This window comes from Palaemon carinicauda, chromosome 4, assembly GCF_036898095.1.
Source record: "Palaemon carinicauda isolate YSFRI2023 chromosome 4, ASM3689809v2, whole genome shotgun sequence".
Classification (NCBI taxonomy): domain Eukaryota; kingdom Metazoa; phylum Arthropoda; class Malacostraca; order Decapoda; family Palaemonidae; genus Palaemon; species Palaemon carinicauda.
In genome coordinates, this window is record NC_090728.1 from 88,219,567 (window position 1) to 88,246,326 (window position 26,760).

The 26,760-nt window shown below is 43.6% G+C and overlaps 1 protein-coding gene across 1 annotated transcript in view; it reads right to left on the bottom strand.

Annotated features, from left to right (window-relative positions):
• cpb (F-actin-capping protein subunit beta) overlaps window positions 1-26,760 on the bottom strand; it is an 83,572-nt gene that overhangs the window by 24,181 nt on the left and 32,631 nt on the right. Inside the window, exon 4 of the mRNA XM_068372439.1 lies at window positions 2,969-3,168. Within this exon, the coding sequence (XP_068228540.1) occupies window positions 2,969-3,168 (200 nt within the window). The remainder of the gene's footprint in view (window positions 1-2,968; window positions 3,169-26,760) is intronic.

Genomic DNA, 26,760 nt, shown 5'->3' on the forward strand with positions numbered 1-26,760 from the left:
GGGGGATTTTGTATCCCTCCTTCAATACATCAACTGTCAAGTCGTCCGCTCCCCTTTGGCTCCTCTCTTGCCAGTAGTGGGATAACCTGGCTCCCACGTGTGTCTGGAGGTTGTAGAGCTCACTTTCTGGTTTTTGGTTGCTGCTCTGTGTATTTACGAGGTTGTCCTCCAGCAGCCATTCTCCGACTTCCTCTCGAAAGGGCCCTCCCACGAAAGGGCTGGCGCGTGGGAAGAGCTTCCTTCTCTTTCCTGGCTAAAAAGTTTGCCGGAAGAAATTTCTTCGCAATCCTGGTAATAAGATCTTGCGTTGCTTGCTGCGCAAGAGCTGCCGACAAGTCCTTCACTACATCTGAAGGGAAGAGGTGATTGTTTAAAGGAGCATACAAGAGCTCTGCTCTCTGAGCAAGAGTCAATCCTGACAACAGGAAAGAACAAAGCATGGCTCTTTTCTTAATAATATCTGCCGTGAAAAGGGCTGTGAGTTCGACCGTCCCGTCCCTCACGGCTTTATCGAGACAGGCAATAAGGTGCATCTGCATCTTGTTCTTTTCGTCTTTGACATCTGCGAGGGCTCCGAGAGTCCAATCCATCAAGTTGAAGACTTCAATTGTTCTGAAGATGCCCTTCAGCAAGTGGTCTATCTCCAACGTGGACCACATAACTTTAGCCTTAGTCATGGCTGATCTACGTGAGGCGTCAACGAGTCTGGAAAAGTCCCCTTGGGAGGAGGCAGGAACTCCCATACCGAGAGCCTCCCCAGTCTCGTACCACACACTGCATCTAGAAGCCAATCTCGTAGGGGGGAAGGAAAAGGTTGTCCTTCCCTGTTTCTTTTTCTTGAGAATCCAATCGTTCAGTGTAGAAAAAGCCCTCTTCACCGATCTGGCTAACACTGTCTTCTTGAAGGAGGAAGGTTTCTGAGTCTACCCTTTAAAAACAGCGAGGGCGGGCTCCGAGGTACAGCCTGCTGAAAGTCATCCGGATATAAGTCCGCCAAAACTGCAAGTAATCTTTTAAGATCTGCCGCGTGAAGAGTTTCTTGCGTCTCCTCCTCTGAGAATCCTCCAAAGGATTAGCGATCTGCGATGTAGAATGAGTGGGAGAATCACACGCCTCGTCTTGCTTGCTTGCGTCCTGCATGTAGCGAGGGGGTGTCACGATCCTTGTCGCCTCCCGAAACGTGTCCAGATCGCTGCGAAGGAACGTCCATGAGTGCTGCAACTTGCCGCGAGTTCGCGTTTTGCTGCCTGTTTGTGTCTCGCTCCAATGTTATTCACTTCCTAGGTCTGTTGACGTCCTTAGGTTCCTTCTTGCGAGCTTCCTCTGTAAGTCCTTGCGACTTGTTAACGTCAAACAGGGACGTAATGGACTGTTGAAGCTCTGACAGGCATGCATACAGCCTGCTGCGAGGGAGCGTCACGATCCTTGTCGCCTCCTGTAATGCGTCCAGATCGCTGCAAGGGAGCATCCACAGTTTTGGAAACCCTAGCTGGGAACTTCTGGCGAAGAAGAGGAGAAGTCCCTTACGACATCTCCCAATCTGGAGGAGGGGGAGAAGCGTGAACCGAAGTAAAGTGCACGTCTTCTTCCTCCGACGAGCTATACGGCCTACGCCTCTGTTCAGGTGTGGACATGTCTTCTTCATCCGACAGGAATATTTCCGGAGAGCTCCAATTGCTACACGAGGGTTGCTGGAACGTAACGGGGGACTCATGTCTCTTGAGAGGTCTCGATTGAAGAGGTTGTCGCCAACCGCGTCAAGGTCTTGCGTCTTTTGAAGAAGACGAACACTTCCTCATCTCGCATTTCCTGCAGCGAGGGGGAGCGTCCTGGGATGCATCAACAGGATCGCTCGTGGGGACGTCCGTTCGCTGTTCAACGTCTCTCACCTCCCTTAGCCTGTTGACTTTCCTTCACCCAGGGGTTGGGGAGCATGGAAGAGGTCCAGGGCTAGGAGCATGACAGACACGAACGGACGCACCCTCCACTGCACTATCACTATCCCCGAACTTGCGTTGCAAACCATGCACTGCCCCCCACATTACTTCCTTATCCGAAGTAAGGGATTGCACTTTCACTCCCATGGCAGAGATAGCAGCCATAATATCCTTCTAAGAAGGCTCACTTACCTCCGATTCCGTAGGTGGGTCTGGTACTACAACCTTAGGGCTAGGATCAGGAATATTAGTATTATGCAAGTTAGAAAGGACTTGACTATCAGAAGACCTATTAGACAGAACACTCGACGATCAAGCTCTCCTAAGTCTGTCCTTTTCCAATCGCCTAACATAGCAATCATACTCTCTCCACTCTCTCTCAGATAAACTTTCACATTCATTACATCTGTTATTAAATGAACACTCATGCCCTCTGCAATTCTTACATATTGAGTGGGGATCAAGAGCAGCTTTCGGAAGCCGAGTCTTGCCCCCCTTAACACACCTAATAACAGTCAGCCATTTTGAAAACTAGAAAAACCAGTTAAAACTAACTGTCCAAGTCGAAAAAACCAACAAAATCTTTCTTATCCGAGTGAAAAGTAAATAGGGAAAATCCAAAATCAGCGAAAGCCATCAACAAAAAACCAAACAATGGGTACTTCACCAATTTGTAGACAAAGCAAACCCACAACGTAGAGCGAATTTCCAACGTGTTGCTGGAACGACGGCAGGAAATTTCTGAGGACAAATGGGAATGGTTCCAGGTACCTGGAGAGAGGGAGCACAGGTATGATCACCTGGCCACCTGTCGGCGATTGCCGCGAATTTTTAATTTCTGCCGTGCGCGCGACGAATCGGCGGGATTAAGCTATATATATATGTAACTACCAGGGAAGTTACATATTTAAAATTATAATTTACAACACTAGTTAAAGTCACAAAATTTTTTTAATGAGATAATTTTCAGCTTCACTAGCCTACAACTGAAATTATAGCTAGCAACAAACAAGTCTATACACACTACCTACCTGTCTTGTTAAAGATCCGCCTAGATTCATCGTACCCGAGCCTTGCTTATTAGTTTGGAGCCATAACATGGCAGTTGAGGTTAATTTGTAGTGAGCTGATCTACCACTCGATTTCTCAACTACTTCAACAACGTGGATACTATCCCAGCACCCTTTAATTTTCTTGCTACCATCACCTGCTTTCTTTATAAGAATTACACCTGAAAAATTCATAGGTTTTAGTCTAATATAGAATACTAATGAAATTAAATCTGAACCTAAAAATAAATCACAATTAAATAGTCTGCACTTTTATAACAAATGAGAAGAATGAGTTTTTACACTTGGGTAAAATTACATTCGGTATGATTAAAAATACCAATGTGAAGTGTTTCAAAATCAACCTTTTAAAATGTAATAAACCATACTTTTAACTCAAAATATGGGTGTTAGATGGTCCGAGTGATGTTAATTAGGTTTTGTTTGCTAAAATAAAACAAGTATATCTTGACATATTTCTTCTACCCTTGAATTATATTCAATAGAGAACCTACTATTGGTAATAGCAAAATGAATGATACAGAAAGATGAAAAATAGGCAAAGTACAGTACAGTATGATGATTTTTACAGAAAGATGAAAAATAGGCAAAGTACAGTACAGTATGATGATTTTTACCACAAGTACGTTTTACGTAAAAATCCATTGACCATATGTTGTATAGTGGAAACAAACATATCGAGAATTTTTGCCTCAAGTCATTGAATAAATTTCCAAAGTTCAACAATAACTTGACTTGTTGGAACTCATATGAGTGGGTCAAGTTTTATGTTGTAAGTGGGATAACGCTACTCAAACAACAACGGTAGCTATGGGACTGAAAATGTTATTTTCATTAGTAAAATAAATTTTTGAATATACTTACCCGGTGATCATATAGCTGTCAGCTCTGCTGCCCGACAGAAAAACCTAAGGACAAAATACGCCAGCGATCGCTATACAGGTGGGGGTGTACATCAACAGCGCCATCTGTCGAGCAGGTACTCAAGTACTCCATGTCAACACAGAACCAATTTTCTCCTCGGCCCACTGGGTCTCTATTGGGGAGGAAGGGAGGGTCCTTTAATCTATGATCACCGGGTAAGTATATTCAAAAATTTATTTTACTAATGAAAATAACATTTTTCAATATTAAACTTAGCCGGTGATCATATAGCTGATTCACACCCAGGGGTGGGTAGAGACCAGCATTATATGTTAACATTAAGAGCTAAGTATTTTGTATTTCATTTTAGCAGTTATTCAAAATAACAAACAAAATTAATAAGTACCTGGTAAGGAAGTCGACTTGAACAATTACTCTGCCTTTTTAAGTACGTCTTCCTTACTGAGCCTCGCGATCCTCATAGGATTCTGAGCGACTCCTAGGAGCTGAAGTATGAAGGGTTGCAACCCATACTAAAGGACCTCATCAAAACCTCTAATCTAGGCGCTTCTCAAGAAAAGAATTTGACCACCCGCCAAATCAACCAGGATGCGAAAGGCTTCTTAGCCTTCCGGACAACCCAAAAAACAACAATAAAAAACATTTCAAGAGAAAGATTAAAAAGGTTATGGGATTAGGGGAATGTAGTGGTTGAGCCCTCACCCACTACTGCACTCGCTGCTACGAATGGTCCCAGGGTGTAGCAGTTCTCGTAAAGAGACTGGACATCTTTAAGGTAAAATGATGCGAACACTGACTTGCTTCTCCAATAGGTTGCATCCATTACACTCTGCAGAGATCTGTTTTGTTTGAAGGCTACTGAAGTTGCGACAGCTCTAACTTCATGTGTCCTTACCTTCAGCAAAGCATGGTCCTCCTCATTCAGATGGGAATGAGCTTCTCGAATCAAAAGTCTGATATAATAAGAAACTGCATTCTTCGACATAGGTAAAGAAGGTTTCTTAATAGCGCACCATAAAGCTTCTGACTGACCTCGTAATGGTTTAGTACGTCTCAAATAGTACTTAAGAGCTCTTACAGGGCATAGTACTCTTTCTTGTTCATTTCCAACCAAATTAAAAAGGCTTGGAATATCGAACGATTTGGGCCAAGGACGAGAAGGAAGTTCGTTTTTGGCTAAAAAACCAAGCTGTAAGGAACATGTAGCCGTTTCAGATGTAAATCCAATGTTCCTGCTGAAGGCGTGTATCTCACCGACTCTTTTAGCTGTTGCTAAGCAGACGAGGAAAAGGGTCTTCAAAGTGAGATCTTTAAAAGAGGCTGATTGAAGTGGTTCGAACCTTTCTGACATAAGGAATCTTAGTACCACGTCTAAGTTCCAACCTGGTGTGGCCAACCGACGCTCCTTCGAGGTCTCAAAAGACTTAAGGAGGTCCTGTAGATCTTTGTTGTTGGAAAGATCTAAGCCTCTGTGACGGAAGACTGCTGCCAACATGCTTCTGTAACCCTTGATCGTGGGAGCTGAAAGAGATCTTTCCTTCCTTAGGTATAAAAGGAAGTCAGCTATCTGAGTTACAGAGGTACTGGTTGAGGATACTGATACCGACTTGCACCAGCTTCGGAAGACTTCCCACTTCGACTGGTAGACTTTAAGAGTGGATGTCCTCCTTGCTCTAGCAATCGCTCTGGCTGCCTCCTTCGAAAAGCCTCTAGCTCTCGAGAGTCTTTCGATAGTCTGAAGGCAGTCAGACGAAGAGCGTGGAGGCTTGGGTGTACCTTCTTTACATGCGGCTGACGCAGAAGGTCCACTCTTAGAGGAAGTGTTCTGGGAACGTCTACTAGCCATTGCAGTACCTCGGTGAACCATTCTCTCGCGGGCCAGAGGGGAGCAACCAACGTCAACCTTGTCCCTTCGTGAGAGGCGAACTTCTGCAGTACTCTGTTGACAATCTTGAACGGGGGGAATGCATAAAGGTCTAGATGGGACCAATCCAGAAGAAAGGCATCTATGTGAACTGCTGCTGGGTCCGGAATCGGTGAGCAATAAATTGGGAGCCTCTTGGTCATCGAGGTTGCAAACAGATCTATGGTAGGCTGACCCCACAAGGCCCATAGTCTCTTGCATACATTCTTGTGAAGGGTCCACTCTGTTGGGATGATTTGACCCTTCCGGCTGAGGCGGTCTGCCATGACATTCATGTTGCCTTGAATGAACCTCGTTACTAGCGATATGTTTCGATCTCTTGACCAGGTGAGGAGGTCCCTTGCGATCTCGTACAACGTCATCGAATGAGTCCCTCCTTGCTTGGAGATGTACGCCAAGGCTGTGGTGTTGTCGGAGTTCACCTCCACCACCTTGCCTAGAAGGAGGGACTTGAAGCTTCTCAAGGCCAGATGAACTGCCAGTAGCTCCTTGCAGTTGATGTGCAACGTTCTTTGATCCGCATTCCACGTGCCCGAGCATTCCCGACCGTCCAATGTCGCACCCCAGCCCGTGTCCGATGCGTCCGAGAAGAGAATGTGGTTGGGGGTCTGAACAGCCAGTGGCAGACCCTCCCTGAGGAGAATGTTGTCCTTCCACCAAGTCAGTGAAGACTTCATCTTCTCGGAAATAGGAATCGAGACCGCTTCTAGCGTCTTGTCCTTTCTCCAGTGAACAGCTAGGTGAAATTGAAGGGGTCGGAGGTGGAGTCTCCCTAACGCGATGAACTGGTCCAATGATGAAAGCGTCCCTATCAGACTCATCCACTGTCTGACTGAACATCGGTCCTTCTTCAGCATGTTCTGGATGCATTCTTGGGCTTGACTGATTCTGGGGGCCGACGGAAAAGCCCGAAAAGCTTGACTCTGAATCTCCATTCCTAGGTACACTATAGTTTGGGATGGGACGAGTTGGGACTTTTCCATATTGACCAGGAGACACAATTCCTTGGTCAGATCCAGAGTCCACTTTAGATTCTCCAGACAGCGACGACTTGACGAAGCTCTTAGAAGCCAGTCGTCCAAATAGAGGGAGGCTCTGATGTCTGCTAAATGCAGAAATTTGGCAATATTCCTCATCAGTTTCGTAAAAACAAGAGGTGCCGTGCTTAGGCCAAAGCACAGGGCTTGAAACTGGTATACAACCTTCCCGAAAACGAACCTTAGAAAAGGTTGGGAATCTGGGTGGATGGGGACGTGAAAATAAGCGTCCTTTAGGTCTAACGAGACCATCCAGTCTTCCATCCTGACCGATGCTAGAACCGACTTTGTCGTCTCCATGGTGAACGTCTGCTTTGTGACAAAGACATTCAGAGCACTGACGTCTAGCACCGGCCTCCACCCTCCTGTCTTCTTCGCCACTAAGAAGAGACGGTTGTAGAAGCCCGGGGATTGATGGTCCCGGACTTTGACTACCGCTCCCTTTTGTAGTAAGAGAGACACCTCTTGCTGCAAAGCTAGTCTCTTGTCCTCCTCTCTGTACCTGGGAGAGAGGTCGATGGGAGTTGTTGCTAGAGGGGGCTTGCGCAAGAATGGAATCTTGTACCACTCTCTGAGTAACTTCACAGACTGTGCGTCTGCGCCCCTGTTCTCCCAGGCCTGCCAGTAGTTCTTGAGCCTGGCTCCCACTGCTGTCTGAAGAAGGTGGCAGTCAGACTCTGCCTCTAGAGGACTTGGAACCCTTCTTCTTGCTCCCACGTTGACCTTCGGCACGAGCACCTCCTCTGCTGGAGGCTCTGCCACGAAAGGGCGGAATGAACCTTGACGCTGGAGTGTCCATCCTGGGTTTAGGCACGGAGGGCAAAGGGGTGGCTTTGCGTGCGGATGACGCAACCAGGTCATGAGTGTCTTTCTGGATCAAGGAGGCGGCAATCTCCTTGATCAACTCCTCAGGGAAGAGGCACTTCGAGAGAGGAGCAAACATAAGTTCCGATTTTTGACATGGGGTGACTCCAGCTGACAAGAAGGAGCAAAGGTGATCCCGCTTCTTGAGGACCCCGGACACGAAAGAAGCCGCAAGCTCACTAGAACCATCCCGTATGGCTTTGTCCATGCAGGACATAATGAGCATGGAAGTTTCCTTGTCAGAAGGGGAGGTCTTCCTGCTCAACGCTCCCAAACACCAGTCCAAGAAGTTAAAGACTTCGAATGCTCGAAATACTCTTTTCATTAGATGGTCCATATCCGAAGGAGTCCAACAAATCTTGGAGCGTCTCATGGCCAGCCTGCGGGGAGAGTCTACCAGACTTGAGAAGTCGCCCTTGGCAGAGGCAAGAACTCCCAAGCCGAGAACTTCTCCCGTGGCATACCAGACGCTAGATCTGGAAGCAAGCTTGGCCGGGGGAAACATGAAGGCTGTCTTTCCAAGCTGCTTTTTGGACTGCAACCAATCTCCCAGTACTCTTAAAGCTCTCTTGGACGAGCGAGCGAGTACGAGCTTCGTAAAGGCAGGTGCGGATGACTGCATGCCTAAAGCGAACTCAGAGGGAGGCGAGCGTGGTGCTGCAGACACAAACTGATCAGGATATAAATCCTTGAACAGCGCAAGCACTTTCCTAAAGTCTAAGGAGGGAGGCGTGGTCTTGGGTTCGTCGATGTCCGTGTGTTGGTCGTCAAGATGTGCAGCTTCGTCATCATCAGAGAGTCCATCGTCTGAATTTTGAGGAGGAAGCGGCAAAGGAGTAGGTAAAAGCTGGTCGGCTGAGTCCGGCAGCACGGGTGCATGCGTGGCTGCACTGGACCCAACATCATGGAAACGTTGGTCAGTCTGTGAACTGGCAACAACCATAGCTGTATGGGGACGCAAGGCGTCTACTCCTGACTGCGGTCGAGTAGCGGAAACCACAGTGGGTTGCGGAGGTTGACGCACAGCGTCAAAACACGGCAACTTAACTCCACCCTCCTGTTGTTGTGGTAACACGCGAACGTCAACGGAGGGTTCCGTGCGTCGGTGAACGTCAACATGCGTCTGGCAGGGTCGACTGCGCATGGGTGGAGGAACTCTCACAGCTGGAGTGTGGGAGCAGGCAGCCTCAGCGTCTACTGGGCGCACAACCGTGGTTGGTTGTAGGCTAACGGGTGCAGCGTCAACCTTCTCCGCATGATACTCCTGCATGAAAGAAGCTAACTGAGTCTGCATAGACTGTAGCAAAGACCACTTAGGGTCTACAGTAGCAGGTGCGGCAACAGACGGTGTTACTGCCTGTTGCGGTACCACTTTGCCTCTCTTAGGAGGTGTGCAGTCGTCGGAAGACTGCAGCGAGTCCGAACTGACCCAGTGGCTACACCTGGGCCGTTGGACTTGCGCGGAAGGGACCTTGCGTTTAAGAGGCCGTGAGACCTTGGTCCATCGTTTCTGGCGTGAAACCTCTTCCGCAGACGAGGAATGAACGGGCTCACTCGTCTTCTTGTGGGTGGGGCGATCTAGGAAAGATACGTCCGAAACCACGGAGGGAACGTCTGTCCGCTGATTAAAGCCTGTCGAACCCTTTGGTCGTACGACATTGCTTCTCCCCTGGGCTTGGGAGCTTGCAAGAGGTCCCGGACTGGGAGGACGACAGGCACGAACAGACGCACCCTCATGCGTAACACTAACACTTTTCACTGCACCAACACTCACTTCACTTCCCACTGCACTTTTACCCTTCAACTCCCTGACGTCAGCCATGAGTTGGTTGCGGTCACTTGCCAATGACTCGACTCTCTCACCCAGAGCCTGGATGGCACGCATCATATCTGCCATCGAAGGTTGATGAGTGCTAGAAGGGGGGTCGGGAGCAACCACTACAGGGGAAGGAATAGGTTGTGGGGCATGGGGAGAGGAAAAATCAACTGAGCGAGACGAACTCCTCCTGACTATCTCTCTCTAGCCTACGTGAATATTTCAGGAATTCTTGAAAATCGAATTCCGAAAGCCCAACGCATTCCTCACATCGATCTTCCAATTGACAGGTTTTACCCCGACAATTGGAACAAATGGTGTGCGGATCGATAGAGGCCTTCGGAAGACGCCTTGAACAGTCCCTAGCACTACACTTCCTGTATTTGGGGACTTGAGAAGGGTCAGACATCTTGAATTAGTCAAAGGGGGGATTCAAAATCTATCCAAGTCGTCAATAAATAATCCAAAATTCAATAAAAGAATGCAAGGAAGTATTGAAGATAACCTCTGCACAGCGAAAGCTAATAACCAGAAATGAATACTTCACCAAATAACGTGAAAATCAATCCAGAAAGCAACAGCGTATTTAGTAGGTCTTGCCAGTGGCACGACAGAGAGAAAATTGGTTCTGTGTTGACATGGAGTACTTGAGTACCTGCTCGACAGATGGCGCTGTTGATGTACACCCCCACCTGTATAGCGATCGCTGGCGTATTTTGTCCTTAGGTTTTTCTGTCGGGCAGCAGAGCTGACAGCTATATGATCACCGGCTAAGTTTAATATTGAAAAATTCAGTTTATATATAATCATCTCCCAACACACCCACAAACAATAGCTATTGATATTCTATAATTACTATATTTTTTTTTTTTTTTTTATATTACACCACCCACTTTCATTACTAGAGATAATCCTAGTACTGTGCTGAAGACATGCCGAAGGTGTGCTTGCACTTGTCCTAATTCTCTGTCCCAGATGAACCTGGAATAACTAGGAGAGCACAATAAGAGCTTAAGCTCATATGTCGACCGGCTGAGGCTGGTTGCATTATCACACAGGAAAGCACCAGTATTTGACTGCTCTGAGATGGCACCCCTTCAACTAAGTCCCCAACTTATAAAATGAGAGTGCTAATGGATGTGCTCTTCTAGCTCTAGCAAGTAAGTGAGCGATCTATCATGAGTGGGCTAGATGTGTGGACGATTGCAAGTGGGCAAGATGTGTGGACAGTCGTGAGTTGGCGAGATGTGTGAATGATTGAGTGGGCGAAATGTGTGGACAGTAGCTAGTGGGCGAGATGTGTGAATGATTGAGTGGGCGAAATGTGTGGACAGTAGTTAGTGGGCAAGATGTGTGAATGATCGTGAGTGAGCGAAATGTGTGGACAGTGGCTAGTGGGCGAGATGTGTGATCAATCGTGAGTGGGCGAGATGTGTGAACGATCGTGAGAGGGCGAGATGTGTGAACGATCGCGAATTGAGCAGATAAGGTTGTTGCTTGTAATTGCTCTAATGGGAATGCTAACTTGTAAGATGGAGCTACCGTAAGAGCATGTGATCACTAACCAATCTGCAATATTGAGCTCTTGTTCCAACATGTGATCGCGAACAGATGAGGAGAAAGTCAAGTAGGATAATATCTCGCTGTCTCTTTCTTCGTCCTTAGAAAAGGACTGGGCACGGAGAAGTGGTAGGAGTGACACAATACTCTTATCGATTGGTCTTCCAGGGCTAATTGTCCAGTGGGAGGGAAAGGAAGGGCAGTGACTGCTCTCTTTTGACCAGCAGTGTGTATAGTCAGCCTACTGACTACGTGCCTGAGGATGGGGAAAGTACATGAATGAAGTCAGGTGAACAGGATTTTTTGGTCACCTTTGGAGGGCAATTTCGATCCTATGGCGATCTCTCATTTTCCACTTATCATTCATCTCTGTCCCAGGAAGGTGTGGTGTAATATCACGAAGCCTTTGAGGTAGATTTATAGACCTACCTGGTGTTGCAGCGGGTCCAATTACATCCCATTTGTATGGGAATACGGAGGAGCCACTAGGGATGACAAACTTGGTTGAGGATGTTGAGTAACAGTTGAAGCCGTGACTACCCAGCTTTTGTCATCAAAAGAGCATATTTTGTAACTTCTTTAAGCTCTTTAATGATGAAGCTTTTACTCCAGCCAAATGAGGACAGTAACTCCTTTGCCAACTTTTTGTTAACCTTTGACAAAAGGTGTTCCATTCCTTGAATCTCTTGTGGAACTTTTAAGGTATGAATAGACGCTCATACAGCAGTTTTTCTGTTTCAAAAGCGGCGACTAAAGACTTCATGCTGTAGAGTTTCATTCCAATGTGCTTCTTCATCAGTTCTACTATGTGAATCTGGACTCCCTGTAAGCTCGAGAATCCCTTCTAGTCTGCGAGAAGATCTATTCTTCAATCATGACTGAGGATCCTACTTTCAGGCTTGAGCCCTACAAGAAAAGGAGGAAGGGGTTGGCTGAAAAATTCCAATCCTCCAAGGTGTCAGGGAACTCAGGGTCTGATAGGAGACTGAAGACTTTCCTTACTAGGAACTCATGACTGAGATTGACCCAAATTTGATAAGGGATAAAGAGCAGTATCACAACAGGCTCAGGAGAGGAGGGTTTGTCTATTGGAGATTGGCGAGTTAATCCACACATGCTCTCAGGATAGCCAACTCGTTCAGGAGATAATATGTACGGTAGCCTACCTTTTGCAACCCTTAACAGACAGAGCGCATGCCACTGAGGCGTGTGAGGGGTAGTACGTGCTACCACAACAGGCTAAGGAGAGAATGGATTGTCTAGTGGAGACAGGCAAGTCAAACCACGCGTGCACTCTGCACAGTTAATGCATTCAAGTGCCTGCACATGGCCATGCCTGTACGTGTTGAGAGAAGCGTTGCTTGCTAACCCAGTAATCTTTGTGAGAAGCACACTTCTCAATTATTAAACTGACTACAATAGCAAGGCACATCTAGATAGAGTGTGCAAAATTTGAGGAATGCATGTGGTAACTCACCAGTCCCAACCTCTCACGGCTTGAGCATTCACCAGTGAGGTGCGGGGGGCTGCCAAGCGCAGTATGTTCAGGAGAGGTGGGAACCGGTCCATCCCCACACACAGATGTGCGAGTACCATCACTGAGATCCATCTCAATTACAAGGAACACACACAGAAGACATGCTAACACTAGGGATTGTCATTTGAGACACTTTTCTCTATCACAGAATTCCGGGAAAAGGTCAAGTGTTTTAACACGATCCCGGGAAAATCCTGGAAAATCCCTGGATTTTATGAAAAAAATTATTTTTGTATTTAAGGAATTAAATATAGCAAAACTCATAACACTTGATTATTTGATTATTTTTAAAGCATTGGTAAAGACATATCCGCAATATATAATGCAAAATAGAAGCGTTCAATTAAATTAACAAGCAGAAAATTAAGACTGATTAAACATTTTTATAGCTATTGCTTTTCAAAATAACATAAAAGTGGCATATCTTTTTACAAATTGTATAAAAATATCTTGTATGATCAAATACTTTTGTAATTCAGTAGAAACCTGGTGCAAGAAAAATTATCAATGTTCATTACAATTAAGCAAGTTCTTCAATAAAAAAGACTGCAATCACTATAAGATCATGTGCTTTTGTAATGTAAACCTGGTGAGAGAAAAAATGAGTAATGTCATCTCAAATGATAAAGATCTTAAATCAAAATGACTGTTTGTCTTTAAATAACTCCGAAAAGCGCAATCTTACATGAAACTGCCTCTGTGGCAGTTATATGAAAGAAAAAAAAACTATACACTGTATTCATATATTGCACTTTTGATAAAATATCAAAAGAAGGAAAATAATAAATTTGGCTTCCAGTTGTTATTTCAAAGTGCAAACTATTTTGAGTTGGAATAAGAACGAAAAAAAAAAAAAATTAACACCTTTATTAATTAGATGAGTTCTAAGTCTTGTGAAAAACAGTCCTACAAGTGAAAAAAAAAAAAAAACTTCAACAGATGTGGGTGGTATAGATTTTGCAGTTGTTCTCTTTGTTATGTTTGCTGTTTTCTCCACTTGTTTCAAAAATTTCAAGCTCTTCAGTAATGCTCCTGCTAATCCCCTGACTTGCTTGGCCTGTTTTAGGAATATACTCTTGCTCCCTCTACTTTCTCGAAAGGCTTTAAACTGGGTCGAATGACTGAGACACTCCTTCTTTGGATTTGGATAAAACAAACATTTCATCATAAAGGCAAATAAGAAGTCTTTTTGCTATAGACTAAAGAACACTTTCTGCTGGCAATGCTTCTAAATCATTTAGAATAATGTTAGGCAATAGGTACACTGTCACAGGAAGACATAATACTTTTAAAGATGCCTTAAAAAAAAAAATATCTATTCCCAAAGTGTGAGCAGCGAGGCAAGACAAGATTAGACTACGGCTCTGTTTGGGCAAACCTGTCATCACTTCACTGTCGTCAGCATGTTGGAAGTAAACCAAGCCTCACCTAGGGCGTCTGCCGTGATAAGGGAACTGTCCTGTTTTGACCAAGATGTCATAGTCTTAATTAGTGGAGTCAGCATATTTTGAGAAACCGAGCCCGAGGCAAATCCTTGTTTAAGATATATGTCATCATGGAAGGACACGTGCTGCCCTTTTTTTACGACTTAACATGTGGTCCAGATTGCATCAGAAATGTCCTCTAGAAGCTTCCATGGTGTGATCGAAGTGGGCGTTTTTGAGGAAGCAATATATATGCAGAATTGTTAAAAAGAACGCCTTCTATGGGAATGACCACTGCCCACTGTAATTAACTCCATGGGTATATAAACTTCAAGAAGAGATTGTCTAAGAGAGATAGGCCAGGACATAAAACAAAAGAGCAGATAAGATTTAAGTCCTAACGCGATAAGAAACAGAGAAGACCAGAAGTCTGATAGAGCCAGATTCTAACCTTCCCTTCAGACAACAAAAGCCTATCTCCAAAAAACCCTGTTATGGCCAAGAAGAAGAAACAAATTGAAGCAGCTAGCCCTCCCTGCTTGTGACGAGAAGTAGCCAACACTGCCTACAGCCTGCCTTAGTTCAACACTATCATCGAATTCTTGGAAGAAGACCTCTCATCCCACCCTTTTTGTGACGTCTTCAAATCCGGTCATCGTGCCAGTTTCATCTGAACTTCAGCTGCCCTTCTGCAACGTTCTTAAGCCTGATGTCTCCGTACCAGTATTGTCTCAGTAGCTGCAAAAAACTATTCCTTAAGTATTTCTACCTAACTGACTGTTCCCCTTTTCTATTGGAGTTTGATTCATTTGATTTATCAGTTAAAGTAACCAAAGAAGTAACATTAATTTTCTTTATGAGTTTGTGAATTAAAGTGTACTGAATTAAAGTGGTGTGTTTTTTCATGAGTTTATTTCTATATTCATTTCCATGTTTTAAGGGTTGTTATATAGATTTATTTTACTTATTAAAAGAACCTGTAACGATTTTAAGATCGGTAACAGTTGGCGACCTTGCCAGGATTTTCAACAACGTAACCAATTGAACCAGGGAGAATATAGAAAGAAGTGGAAAGAGCGAGATTACGAAAGATTTGATTGCTTCAGGTAAACTTCTTGGTGTAGATGGTGATGCTCTCCGTGAGTATGTTTTTAAGAGAGAACAGGAAGTGTTTGAGAGAGAGGAAAGAGCAGCTGAAAGAGAAGAAAATAAAAAACAGCGTAAGCATGAGTTAGAAATCGCTCATTGAAGGCAAAATCTTCATAATAGTCCGCCAGGTAGCAGACCAGGAAGTAATGCATCAGGTAGCAGACGGGGTAGTAATTCATCATTGATCGATGATTCTGATCATTTAGGTATGGGTGCAGTGTTGAAATTAATTCCAAAATTTGATGAGGAAGATGTAACAGTAATAATTCATGTCTTTTGAAAAGTTAATGAACAGACTAGGTTGTCCCAAAAACAAGTGGACTTTGAATTTGCAGTCAGTCTTGAGTGGTAGGGCACTTTCTGTGTATAGTTGTATGTCTGAGGATGAAAGTGAAGACTATGATATTGTGAAAGAAACTGTTCTTAGTGCATACAGGTTAGTACCAGAGGTGTACGACTATGATATTGTGAAAGAAACTGCTCTTACTGCATACAGGTTAGTACCAGAGGTGTACTGTAAGAAATTTAGTTTAAAAAGAGATGAAAGTAGTACTTATGTAGAATACAGAAAGAGATTAGAAAGATCATTTGGTGATTGATTAACTTCCGCTGAAGTAGAGAGTTTTGATGATCTCAAGAACTTAGTTTTGTTAGAAAAATGTTATTTTCATTAGTAAAATAAATTTTTGAATATACTTACCCGATAATCATGTAGCTGTCAACTCCGTTGCCCGACAGAATTCTACGGAAGGGATACGCCAGCGATCGCTATACAAGAGGGGGGTGTACTCACAAGCGCCACCTGTGGCCAGGTACTGCAGTACTTCTTGTTGACACCACTTCAATTTTTCCTCGGTCCACTGGTTCTATGGGGAGGAAGGGTGGGTCAATTAAATCATGATTATCGGGTAAGTATATTCAAAAATTTATTTTACTAATGAAAATAACATTTTTCAATATTAAACTTACCCGATAATCATGTAGCTGATTCACACCCAGGGAGGTGGGTGAAAACCAGTGTACATGTATATCAAGAAGCTAAGTATCCCGTATTTCATATTATCAGTTATTCAAAATAACAATGAAATTACAAGTACCTGGTAAGGAAGTCGACTTGAGCCATTACTCTGCCTTAAATAAGTTCGTCTTCCTTACTGAGCGCAGCGTTCCTCTTAGGAGGCTGAACAACTCTAAGGTGCTGAAGTATCAAGGGCTGCAACCCATACTAAAGGACCTCATCACAACCTTTAACCTCGGCGCTTCTCAAGAAAGAATTGACCACCCGCCAAATCAACAAGGATGTGGAAGGCTTCTTAGCCGACCGTACAACCCATAAAAAGTATTCAAGAGAAAGGTTAAAAGGTTATGGGATTATGGGAATGTAGTGGCTGAGCCCTCGCCTACTACTGCATTCGTTGCTACGAATGGTCCCAGGGTGTAGCAGTACTCGTAAAGAGACTGGACATCTTTGAGATAGAATGATGCGAACACTGACTTGCTTCTCCAATAGGTTGCATCCATAACACTCTGCAGAGAATGGCTCTGTTTGAAGGCCACTGAAGTAGCCACAGCTCCTACTTCATGTGTCCTTACCTTCAGCAAAGCAAGGTCTTCTTCCTTCAGATGAGAATGAGCTTCCCTAATCAGAAGCCTGAATAGTAAGAAACTGAGTTCTTAGAACTTGGAAAAGAAGGTTTCTTGATAGCACACCATAAGGCTTCTGATTGTCCTCGTAAAGGTTAAGACCTTTTTAGATAGTACCTAAGAGCTCTAACTGGGCAAAGTACTCTCTCCAGTTCATTCCCCACCAAGTTGGACAGGCTTGGGATCTCGAACGACTTAGGCCAAGGACGTGAAGGAAGCTCGTTTAGCAAAAACCGAGCTGCAAGGAACATGTAGCCGTTTCAGATGTGAAAACAATGATCCTGCTGAAGGCGTGGATCTCACTTACTCTTTTAGCTGTTGTCAAGCACACGAGGAAAAGAGTTTTTAATGTGAGGTCCTAAAAAGAGGCTGATTGGAGAGGTTCAAATCTTCATGACATAAGGAACCTTAGGACCACGTCTAGATTCCAGCCTGGAGTGGACAACCGACGTTCCTTTGAGGTCTCAAAAGACCTAGGGAGGTCCTGTAGATCTTTGTTGATGGAAAGATCCAAGCCTCTGTGGCGGAAAACCGCTGCCAACATACTTCTGTAACCCTTGATCGTAGGAGCTGAAAGGGATCTTACTTTCCTTAGATATAACAGGAAGTCAGCAATCCGGGTTACAGTGGTACTGGTTGAGGAAACTGCATTGGTCTTGTACCAGCTACGGAAGACTTCCCCTTGAGACTGATAGATTCTGAGAGTGGATGTTCTCCTTGCTTTGGCAATCGCTCTGGCTGCCTCCTTAGAAAAGCCCCTAGCTCTTGAGAGTCTTTCGAAAGTCTGAAGGCAGTCAGACGAAGAGCGTGGAGGTTTGGGTGTACCTTCTTTACGTGAGGTAGACGTAGAAGGTTCACTCCTAGAGGAAGAGTCCTGGGAATGTCGACCAGCCATTGCAGTACCTCTAAGAACCATTCTCTCGCGGGCCAGAGCGGAGCCAACCAACGTCAGCCGTGTCCCTTTGCGAGAGGAGAACTTCTGAAGTACCCTGTTGACAATCTTGAACGGCGGGAATGCATACAGGTCGAGATGGAACCAATCCAGCAGAAAAGCATCCACGTGAACTGCTGCTGGGTCTGGAATCGGAGAACAATACAACAGGAGTCTCTAGGTTATCGAGGTAGCGAACAGATCTATGGTTGGCTGACCCCACAGGGCCCAAAGTCTGCTGCAAACATTCTTGTGAAGGGTCCACTCTGTGGGGATGACCTGACCCTTCCGGCTGAGGTGATCTGCCATGACATTCATACCGCCCTGAATGAACCTCGTTACCAGCGTGAGCTTTCGATCTTTAGACCAGATGAGGAGGTCCCTTGCGATCTAGAACAACTTCACGAAAGAGTCCCTCCCTGCTTGAAGATGTAAGCCAGGGCTGTGGTGTTGTCAGAGTCCACCTCCACCACTTTGTTAAGCTGGAGGGACTTGAAGTTATCAAGGCCAGAAGAACCGCCAACAACTCCTTGCAATTGATGTGAAGTGTCCTTTGCTCCTGATTCCATGTTCCCGAGCATTCCTGTCCGTCCAAAGTCGCACCCCAGCCCGTGTCTGATGCGTCCGAGAGGAGACGGCGGTCGGGTTTCTGAACAGCCAAAGGTAGACTTCCTTGAGAAGAAAGCTGTTCTTACACCACGCGAGAGAAGACCTCCTCTCTTCGGAAACAGGAACTGAGACCGTCTCTAGCGTCATGTCCTTTATCCAGTGAGCAGCTAGATGATACTGAAGGGGGGGAGGTGGAGTCTCCCTAACACGATGAACAGGGCCAGCGATGAAAGTGTCCCTGTTAGACTCATCCACTACCTGACTGAGCATCGGTTCCTTCTCAGCATGCTCTGGATGCATTCTAGGGCTTGGAAGATCCTTGGGGCCGACGGAAAAGCCCGAAAAGCTCGACTCTGAAGATCCATACCCAGGGAGACAATGGTCTGGGATGGGACGAGCTGAGACTCCTCAAAATTGACCAGGAGGCCCAGTTCCTTGGTCAGATCCATAGTCCATCTGAGAATCTCCAGACAGCGACGACTTGTGGGAGCTCTTAAAAGCCAGTCGTCTGACGGAGCCGGACATAAGATCATGGTACTGCTGCACAGTCTGTGAACTGTCAACCATGGGGAAGCGAGGAAGTACAGTGACAACCCGAAGCTGTCTAGACTGTCTGGGTCGTACAGACAACTCCTTATCGGGTTGCTGAGGTTGCCGCACTGCGTCACAACAAGTCACTTCTGCTGGTTGTTGAACGTCTTCCCAGTGACACACTGACTCCGTAAACAAAAAAATCCTCTAACAAGGACTAAGCTTGGACTGCATGTCTTGCAACACAGCTCAAGGTCTATGGGAGCAGGTGTGGTAACAGACGGGGTTAGCGACTGAAGTGGAACCATTACCTTCCCTGGAAGCATGTTATGCTTAAATAAAAGTCCATAGGAGGCTACGCAGCTAAAGGCTCCTCTCCAAATGACAGAGTCCTCAAGGGAATATCAGAAGGAGGGAGAAAAGCACTTTCTCATCTACAGGGACCATATCCGAGAAAAGCTAAGTTCTCTCAGTGAGGGTTTCACTGGTGCAAAAGCAGCAGACTAGAAGGCAACGTTATGAAACTGCTTGACAGTCTAGTGAGTTGGCAACAACCAAAGATGTATGACTGAGAAGCATGCGGTAAGGTATGCAGAGCATGTTGTATGCAGAGCATGCTGTATGCAGAGCATGCTGTATGTAGAGCATGCTGTATGCAGAGCATGCTGTATGCAGAGCATGCTGTATGCAGAGCATGCTGTATGCAGAGCATGCTGTATGTAGAGCATGCTGTATGCAGAGCATGCTGTATGCAGAGCATGCTGTATGCAGAGCATGCGGTAAGGTATGCAGAGCATGTTGTATGCAGAGCATGCTGTATGCAGAGCATGCTGTATGCAGAGCATGCTGTATGTAGAGTATGCTGTAAGGTAAGCAGAGCGTGTTGCATGGCGTGTAACATTTCTCAGAAATTCCATGACCAGTGCTAGAGTGAGTAATATCGCATTACCGTCCATTGAAAGTGCACGTGCCGAGGGAATTGATTTAGACTGTTTTGTTGATGAATTTGATAGCCGGCATGATAATCGTAGAATTAAGCTACACTAAATGTACTATAATCTACTTCACCTCAGGAAAGGGAAACTCGCCCTGTTGGCAACACTGCATTACTTCATGCATGCTTGCATGGGGTTTAATATCAACATAATATTTACCTTACATTCATAACTCATGATTCATTTTTGTTTTGAAGATATTTTTGCCATATTTTGCGATTTTGTTAAAAATATATTGCAAGGAATACATATATATTTTTATATAAGTAATACAAATAACCTCCATTATCATAAAGTTTGTGTAGGCATACATGTATATGATTACAAATGCAAGTAATGAAAGTAATGAGGTGTTATTATTGTCATTTGTTATTCCCAAGTTGAATGGGAAGAGGCTCAAGTTGAGGAGAAAGTGGCAGATGCATGCGTTGAGGTGGCTGACTCATAGCATGAGGTTGCTGCCTCAAGAGTTGCGCTTGCTGTAAGGGTTGCGGATGCGCAGTAGCAGGTTCCTGAGGAACGAGTTAAGGTTCCTGAGGTGTGAGCTGCGAGAGTTGAGGTAGCGGCTGCGCAGAACGCAGTTCTTGTCTCGCGAGTTGAGGTTCCTGAGGTGCTAGCCTAAGGAGTTGAGGCTCTTGCCTTGAGGAGGGTTGGGTTGTCGTACCTCAAGAGATTGTTGCCTCGCTGGTGGAACCGCAAGCGGAAGCGGAGGAAGTAAGGCATAAGATTCCTGCTCCCATTGCTGAGGTTGCCTTAAGGAAGGCGGAGGTTGCTGCACACCGCTGGTAACTGGCAACTCAGTACGCGGTAAGGTATCCTGAGGAACCTCAACATCGTACGCCTGGCAGACTGGACTGCGGTGAGGCGGAGCGATCGCAGGAGGAGGTGTAACCTTCTCAGCCTGACACTCACGCATTAAGACCGCAAGCTGTGACTGCATGGACTGCAGCAAAGTCATCTTGGGGTCGGCAGACGCTAAGGTCTGCTGAGGCAAAGCCTTAACAGAAGATGAGGTCTGTTGCGGCATCACCTTACCTCTCTTAGGAGGTGTGCAGTCACCTGATGACTGCGGAGAGTCAGAGCTAACCCAATGACTGCATCCATGTTGTTGAACTCTAGAGGGCTGGACTTTACGTTTAAGAGGTCTTGAGACCTGAGTCCAGCGTTATCTCCCCGAAATTTCTTCTGCAGACGAGTAAAATAAGGGCTCAATCGTCTGCGGGTGGGAGTGACGGTCTCTGAGAGACACGCCCGCAACCACCGAGGATACTTCTGTGCGCCGATCAAGGCCTGCCGAACCCTTTTGCCCTTCGACATTGCTTCTCCCCTGGGCTTGGGAGCTTGCAAGAGGTCCCGGACTGGGAGGACGACTGGCACGCAAGAAGTACCCTCACGCACAACACTGACACACTTTGCGCTAATCACTTATCACTTTTGAATTTCTGTTTGCACTTATTTCACTGAACTCGAAACTTTAAGTGGTTTGTACCTGAAACACGCAATTCTATCCTTCTTTAAAAGTTAGTAATTGCGAAAACAGAATTACAATGTAACAGAAAAATCTAAAGAAAGATAAATAATTCAGTGGCTGGAAAGAGACTAAACACTAGATCAAATAAACTACGTTTAAAATCTCTCACCGCATAAAGCTTGAGAACAAGAATAAACTCTAGAAACGTTTACCTTCTTCCCCTAAAGAGACTAGGGAGAAGAGCAAAAACGATAACAACGTTACTCGCTTGAACGAAACGTTTATCCAGCTCTCTCTCCCTCCGTCTCTATCTCTCTCTCTCTCTCTCTCTCTCTCTTGACTTAGAACCTGAGAGAAGAGCCCAATCATATATACTCGTTAAAACATATTATTGTTAAAGGAAAAAAACTGAAAGATTTCCCAAATAAAAAGTTCCTTTATTAGAATTAAAACCATTAAGCTAAGAAAGAATGAACAAAACGTTATAAACGGTTTACTCTTACTGCAACGTGACACCGTGAAAATTCTCTCTCTATCGTAACGATAGAGCGCAAGTTGAACGTTCTGAACGTCAACAACTGCAGAGACAAAACAAAACGTTAGTTCAACTTTGAAACAGTACGAGACTATCAAAGAAATTCTTTCAAAAACATTAAAATAGCATAATATGTTAACAGGTAAAACCGAAATGACGGGCTCAATGTTAATTAACTTCGGTACAAGAAAAGACCGCCTACTATTAGGAAAGGTCGAATATAAACAAATATAAAAATTAATTTAATAATTTTATAAAAAAGGAAGTTAATCGAAGAGGCCTATAAATGGCGGAGAGATATAAAATAAATCTATAACTTTTGTGAGCAAAATTAAGAAAGAGAGTCTATACTCTCTTAGACACCAACACTTCCGTCTAAGGGAAGGGTCGGCCATTTAAAGGTGAAAGAGAGTTCATACTCTCTTCGTCACCATAATTAATCAAATTAATTCCAAAAGCTAGCTAAGCTAATAATAAAACTTCCTGAATAGCGAAAGCTGAAATCTTAGAGCAATACTTCACCAAAAACCGTGAACAAGACTCCAAAATTATAAGCGTATCCATGAACGTCTTGCCGGAAGCACGACAGAGGAAAAATTGAAGTGGTGTCAACAAGAAGTACTGCAGTACCTGGCCACAGGTGGCGCTTGTGAGTACACCCCCCTCTTGTATAGCGATCGCTGGCGCATCCCTTCCGTAGAATTCTGTCGGGCAACGGAGTTGACAGCTACATGATTATCGGGTAAGTTTAATATTGAAAACTTCAAAGATAACATATGAGTAAGACTACTCATCTGCCAACCTTGTTGCATCTGTAAAAGACTTTTCATACCTATCTTCTTACTCATAGTTTAAGTGATAGTAAGAAGAAAAATAATCCTTCTTCTAGTAAGATGCAACATAGTAAGAGTAGTTTTAGTAATAGTAATGCAGGGAAATATGATCATCATTATTATTGTTATACATTTGGAAAACCAGGTCATACTGCCAGGTTTTGTAAGAGCAAATGAGAAGGTAGTAGTTCAGAGATAATTTGTTATCGATGTAATAAGAAAGGGCATATAGCAAGGAATTGTATAGTATAGGGGAAGAATGACAAGTAACCAGTGTCTCTAGTTAATAATCTTTCGCCGATCAGAAATGACATTATGAAAGAAACTAGGAAATTTTATGGAGATTTTTTGAAGGTGTAGTTTCTTCGCTTGAAGAAGGGTATTCGAGAGAAGTTGTCTTGCTTAAGGACACCGGAGCAGCCGTTTCCCTTATTAGGAAAGTGTGTGTCAACAAGGGCAAAAACCTGTATGAAAGAAAATGTTATGTTAGGTGGGTTTCCGAATACTTGCGCTGTTTGTCCTTTGCTGAAGATGAACTTGATAAGTCAGGGATTGTCAAGAGATGTAAAACTAACAGTTGTAGACTTAGCCCGTTGACGGCATTGACATTATTATCGGTAATGATTTAACTACATCCCAATGTGTGAATCCTATTTCAAGTTAGGTTACAGTACCTGAAATGGTAGTAACTAGGTCAGTTTTAGATACAGATTTAGACTACAGCCATAACTTGTTCGAGGATTCGAACGTGTGTGATGGAGGCGGTGAGGTTGATCTTAGCAAGCGTGGGGCTGAGAAGACCGAAAGTGTTAGCCAAGTAGATGATTTAGCTGTCGAGAGTAGTGACGTAGACGTAGTCGATGTACTGGATTCAAGTAATAGTTACTGCAATGGTTTAGGCACTGACATTTTGAATAGAGCTGATTGAGTTGCAGAGAGAGAGAGGATGAGACACTGTCTGAAATTTTTGAAAGTGAGTTGGATGAAGATCCCGATAATGTTTGTAAGGAAAGCTTTGTTTAGAAGACGAAATTTTGTGTTCGTCCCAAGTCAGTTAGCAAAGAGGAAGTTATAGAACAATTAGTAATTCCTAGGAAGCTTTGCGAAATAGTTCTGAAATTAGCACAAGATGATCAAGGACATTTAGGGGTAAATAAAACTTTCAAATGTATAAGTAAGACCTACTTTTGGCCTAAGATGAAAAGTGACGTGAAGAGATATGAATTAAGCTGTCACGAATGTCAAATTGCTGGTAAACCTAATTAAGTAATTCCCAGGGCTCCCTTATGTAATATTCCATCAGTGGGAGAACCTTTTGAGAATGTGGTAATTGATACAGTTGGACCTTTGCCTAGAAGTAAAGGAGAGAATATATATCTATTAACAATCATTGACAGACTAACCCGTTATCCAGAAGCAATCTCAGTAAGAAGCTGCAATGCAAAAACTGTAGTTAAATGCTTGTTGAACTATTTTTCCAAGTTTGGTATGCCTTGCGCTATACTAAGTGATAATGGCAGTAATTTTGTGTCCAAATATTTCAAAGGCAAAATGGAAGAGCTAGGTATCAAACTTGTAACTTCCACATCGTATCACCCAGTCACAAGGGATTGTAGAACATTTCCATCAAACATTAAAAAGTTGCTTACGAAAATTATGTAATAACTTTGAACATGACTGGGACGAAAAACTACCTTTTGTTTTGTTAACCTTACAACTGGCACCTAATGACACTACAGGATTTAGTCCTTTTGAGTTGCTGTTCAGTCACACCGCTAAAGGACATTTAGAAATTCTAAAGAGTAAATTAATGCTTCAAGATGGTAGAGAAGATTACATTTAAAACTTAAGAGAATTACAAGGAGAATTTAAGAAAAGCTTGGAAATTAGCAATAGAAAACGAGAGCAACAATCAAAGGGAAACTAAAAGAAGATACGATCTTAAGGCAAAGGAGAGAAATTTCCGTGTGGGAGATAAAGTCTTAGTATTAATTCAGAAAGAAGGTCCCTCATTATCTTATAAGTTTGAAGGACCTTTTCCTATTTTAGGAAAAAGGGGCAACTTGAATTACAGTACTTAATTGATATGAGTAGATGTAGAGCTAAGTGCCTGCACATAAACTTGCTAAAGAAATACAAAGAATGTGCAACACCAGTAATAACTGTGTCGCAGCGAGAAATTAGTTTTGAGAAAAACTCTGATGTGCTTGAGAATTTCAAGTTATTTAACTCTAGCTTAGAAGAAGAAAAACAGAGTGAATTATATGTTTTTCTAAATTATCCAGAAACTGTTAGTGATAAATTAGGTTCAACTAATTTTTTAGAACATGATATTGAGTTACAGGGCACTAAACCCATTAGACAAAGTCTGTATCGTTTGAATTCAGAGAAGGCAAATTAAGTATATGTTAGATAATGATTTGATAGTTCCTAGAGAAGTGAATGGTGTTCTCCAGTAGTTCTGGTAAAAAAGGAAGATGGATCAGATAGGATGTGCATTGATTTCAGAAAAGTAAAGTGTTACTAAGCAAAGTAACTTTCCACTTCCCCGGATCGACGATTGCTTAGATAGGATCGGGAATGCTAAATTCGTCTCCAAGCTTGACTTGGCCAAAGGTTATTGGCAAGTACCTCTAAGCAGACGAGCTAGGAAAATATCCGCTTTTATAACACCGCTCAGTAGTTATGAACCTAAAGTAATGCCGTTTGGGTTAAGAAATGCAGCCAGTACTTTCCAAAGATTAATAAATAAAGTTTTAAATGGTTTGATAACTGTGTCATGTATTTAGATTATCTTGTTATATTTTCAGAAACTTGGGAAGAACATTTACAAATTTTAGCTAAAGTCCTGACAGCCCTTGAAAAAGCAAACCTTGTATTAAATTTAAAGAAATGCAAATTTGGGAAAACCTATATCACTTGGAATCTAACAAAAAGGCTTTCCCTTAAATTACGAACAATGCAGAGGGCACATGAGAGAATTATGCTAAATTTAACAAGGAAGGATAGAAAAACAACTAAATGGATACGTCAAAAAACTAAAGTAATGGATATCCTTGAAACCATTAGCAAACTCAAATGGAACTGGGCGGGGTACATTGCCAGGATGACAGACAACAGATGGACATCACGAACAACCTTCTGGACACCCCGAGGATACACAAGAAACCAAAGAAGACAAAAAACCCGCTGGCGAGATGACTTAGACCAACATAAGCAACAGTGGCACAGAATAGCTTGGGATAGATGTCTGTGGAGGAACCTGGGGAAGGCCCACATCCAACAAAGGACTTTAGAAGGCTGAAATGATGATGATGATGATGATGAAAAAATCACTTATTTAGGGCATAAAGTGCATCTTGGTAAGATTTGTCCTAAAAGTAGGAACACAGAAGTGATCACCAATTTCCCTATCCCAACTACTAAAAAGCAGGCCATGAGATTTCTGGGAATGATTTCATATTTCTGTAGATTTGTACCCAATTTTCCAGAAATAAGTGCTCCTTTAACTAATCTTTTTAAGGAGGGACGAAGTTTTGTATTTGATGAGGAATGTGTAGAAGCTTTCAATAATTACTACGAGCCACTATTATTGTTACCTAAATTTAGCAAGGAATTTAATTTAGCGATCGATGATAGTGACATTGATATAGGAGTCGTCTTGTTGCAAGAACGGAATGGGATGAAGCACCCAGTGGCATATTATTCAAAGAAACTAAATAAAGATCAACAAAATTATTCAACTATTGAGAAGAAATTGTCCAGTTTAGTTTCAGACTTACAGCACTTGAGTTTTATGTATGTAGTCATCCTGTTTTAACTGTGTATACAGATCACAATCCATTAATATATTTGGAAAGATTTAAGAATAAGAATAAACGTCTCATGCGTTGGAGTTTAGAGCTAAAAGATTATATTCTGAAGATAATTCATATCAAAGGAAAGAATATTATAAAGCTGGTAACCTTTCCAGAGATTTTTCAGAATAGGTAAGTTTTTTTTTTTTTT